The sequence below is a fragment of the Etheostoma cragini genome, chromosome 12 (genome assembly GCF_013103735.1).
Source record: "Etheostoma cragini isolate CJK2018 chromosome 12, CSU_Ecrag_1.0, whole genome shotgun sequence".
NCBI classification, from domain to species: Eukaryota; Metazoa; Chordata; class Actinopteri; order Perciformes; family Percidae; genus Etheostoma; species Etheostoma cragini.
The window spans coordinates 836,285-839,744 of NC_048418.1; the positions used below are offsets into that span (position 1 = coordinate 836,285).

General features: G+C 42.5%; 2 protein-coding genes across 3 annotated transcripts in view; both read left to right on the forward strand.

Moving 5' to 3' along the window:
- The window catches only part of LOC117954547, a 9,309-nt gene that overhangs the window by 2,642 nt on the left and 3,207 nt on the right, over nucleotides 1-3,460 (forward strand). The gene's annotated exons all lie outside the window — the stretch shown is intronic.
- The window catches only part of LOC117954549 (immunoglobulin lambda-1 light chain-like), a 13,464-nt gene continuing 12,794 nt past the window's right edge, over nucleotides 2,791-3,460 (forward strand). Inside the window, exons 1-2 of the mRNA XM_034888439.1 lie at nucleotides 2,791-2,972; nucleotides 3,067-3,098. Of these exons, the coding sequence (XP_034744330.1) occupies nucleotides 2,930-2,972; nucleotides 3,067-3,098 (75 nt within the window). The 5' untranslated portion in view covers nucleotides 2,791-2,929. The remainder of the gene's footprint in view (nucleotides 2,973-3,066; nucleotides 3,099-3,460) is intronic.

Here is a 3,460-nt window from a genome sequence, read left to right on the forward strand (position 1 = left end):
TGACAGCAACCACCACAGAGAGAGAGTGCCACCCTGTGGTTAGTCACAGGAAGTGCAAGGGTACCCAGGTGATGCTGATGAGGATGGTCGCCCATGACAACATGATGCTCTTACATCTTGTTTACTGGTAAAGATAAAACCGTGACATCTCGTGGATAAAGAAACACACACCAGTCAACGACCAGTATTACTGGTATAACTGTTCTTCTATTAGTTACATCCTAGAAAAGCTTTTTACACTTAGACTCTCTTTATTGATCCTTTTGGGATGACTCCCGCAAGGAATTCTAATTTCCAGCAGCTTACTAAAAAGGTATAACAATATATAAAGAATAGAGAAGAAAAACTGTATAAAAATAACAACAATAATAATAAAACCTTTAGCTCACCTTGTTATCCTCCATCAGAAGGACAAGTCCTTTAGTCATTGTGTTCGGAGAAGACAGTCCCATTGCTTAGTCATGTTGTCAATATAACAGTGTTCTCTGGAGGGATGTTCTGATGTAGACTACGTCACGTGTTGAAGACAGGTATTGGGAATTGTAGGTTACACCTCAGTGTATGTGAGAGGTTGATTGCAAGAGACTGGACAAGTTTCACATTTACGCTTTTACTGTTTGTTCTGTCATTTGTTGACAGACCATGTCATTGAGATACAGAAAGGAAAAGACAGCACTGCATAGGACAAGTGTTATGGTTTGGTGTTGTGCTCTTATTTTATTGTGGTAGTCTGTTTCCCTGTGTTTATTTCTCAGCCTGGTTCTGACATGTCTTGTGATGATTGTATGGTATTTTAGTCTTGTCTTGTACATGTTCTGCTTTCCGTTTTATTATGTCTTGTCTGGTCCTTAGTTCTACTTCCTGTGTTTTCCCCCTCCAGTGATTACCTGATGTTTTCCACCTGTTTCCCAGCCGTCTTGTCACCTCGTTACCCTCCTGTATTTAGTCTTGTGCTTCCCTTGTCTTGGGCCAGATCATTGCAGTGTCACGTCTCCCAGTGGCAGTTCTCGTCTGGTTCCTTGCCTCTGTAGTTAGTTTTTTGTCCCTATTTTGTTTTCATATTCTTGTTCTCGTTTCTTGAGCCCTGGAATTAGTTTTTTTGCCTTCTCAGTACTTCCTTTGGTAGTTTTGTACTTTTCTTTTTCTGTTATTAAATTCTCAAGCTTGATGTTTTGCCGGCCTCCTCTCTGCATTTGGGTCCACCATTTATTGCACCTCACTACACAAAGCCAACCAAATCAAAAAAACATAAGTAGAAATGTGAACATAGGACAATCTCCTAAGGGAAAACTACTATAGTGCCAGTTGAAGGTTCATGAGATGCACCTTTGTTCACCTGGGAGCATTTTACCAATTCATGACCTAATTCAAGTCTAAATGAAAAGTTTAGAAAAACTGTATGTTGACATATTATGATGACTTGTTCAATCATTTTTTTGCATGTAAAGAATTATGCTGTGAACTAATGCCTAAATGTTGTGGGGGGTGAGACTATTCAAGACCAATTATAATACATTTTAATCAAGATGACATGAGCAGGAAACGGCAAAGAATTGTACACAATCATTTGCAACTTGTTTAAAGAAATGAGAAACGGCTTTTTGATGTGAAGTGACCCGATGATGAGAAGATGGAACGGGAAGCTGGGAGAATTTCAGTTGTGATGTGAGAAATGAACCAAAGCGACTGAGAAAAGGTGTAATCAACCTGGGGAAGAACAGAGACTGGAGGATGAATGGAGGAGTTATTGTGACGTCAGCAGTACAGTTTGGAACCGTGTGTTGTTGGAGACACTAGAGGACAGCAGTGGGAAGGTTTGATTCTCCACAGCAGCATCACCATCACTAAAAACTTTATTGCAACATACGCTTTTATTTTAGGAATTAGTTTGGTGTTGTCGGTGCACGTCACTCACTCACAACCCTCAGACTACAGCGTCCAATGTCCTTAAATGACTTTAAAGGTTATGTTAAAACCATAGAACAGGAGTCAGGAATTCATTTCTCTGCTGGTTGTAAGTGTATGACTATGCATGAGACAAGTAATCTTAAAACACGTCAGATTCAAAAATACATATTGTGTCATTTCCTTTGGAGGACTTGTTGCCCCCCCCCCCCCCCTCCCCCAGTTTCAGATCCAGCGAGTGCTGTTACAGGCAGAAGTGCAGCTGTGGTGGTTTCTCAGTGTCTCATTTGGTGGCTGACCTCAACATGGAGGAAGTAGAGATCAGAGCCCTGAGCTCCTTCCAGAGAGCAGCACCGGAGCCACTACTTCAGATATGATAACAACACCTGGATTAAACTCTTCTGAGCCCTCCGCTGGCTCCGTCTTTACAAACTAACGCTCTGAACTTCATCTCAGATTCTACTGGAGAGCCCAAAGTTTACAGAAATACCAACTCTGTCCGGCTGGATGTTGGTGAAATGTGTCTAAAATGAAGCAGCAGTCATGTAGAAATGTTCCATTCAAATGTTTCCCTCAGTCAAACATCACGTAGCTTTAATGGAGAGACTGAACAACAGGATACTAAATACATTAGTGATGCTGAGCTTTTATGTCTAATATACACTCAGTTACACAAATGGGACGTTTACGGGTTAAAGTCAGAGTTCAGGAGTTTGTATTTCCAGTGTTGTCTAGGAAACTATAATCATTTAGAGAAATACCTTAAAACCATGATCAGAAATCCTTCACTTTATTTTTTCTATAACAGACATTTGAAGATTTAACACAAACAGAATGACTGAGTTTGACGAGCAACACAATCTAAAAGTACCAAAAGCACCGCTGCAGGGGCTGATGGGAGATGTGAGGAGCTGTTAGGACCACGTGGCCCTCGTCTGATCTCACAGCTCGTCCTTGTTTGGCCTCAGCTGCATCAGAGCGCCACTTCTCCCCAGGTTCCCCACAGGAAACACCACTGAACAAAATGCTTCTCCTCCCAGCTGCTGCTCTGTGCTGTCTGGGTTCAGGTGAGTGTTTCCAGCCAATCGGGAGCCGACAAACTCCACCTGTAACACACACTGGGTCACGCTCACCTCCATCTACCTGTCTGTTTCTCTACAGCGCTGGCTGCCATGGCAACACAGCTGATTCAGGATTTAACATTGACCAGGAGAGTTGGTGGAGACGTCTCCTTCAGCTGTCAAGGCACTGAGCAGTGTGACTATGAATATGTAAACTGGTACCAGAAGAGAGACACAGAAACATTCACAAGGATTCTTGATATTGACCGGCGTAATGGTGCCATAGATAAGAGATTCAATCATCCTCAGGAAGGTGATTTCTCAGCTGTGAACAAACAGAACGGCTATGAGTTGCAGATCCAGAAAGTTAAACTCGATCATTCAGCCTCCTACTACTGCTCCTGTGTGAAGGTTGTTCCCCACAGTGAGACCTGATCCCTGCAGCCTGAACAAAAACCTCCAGATGAACAGATGTCAACCAGTGTTTGAGACAG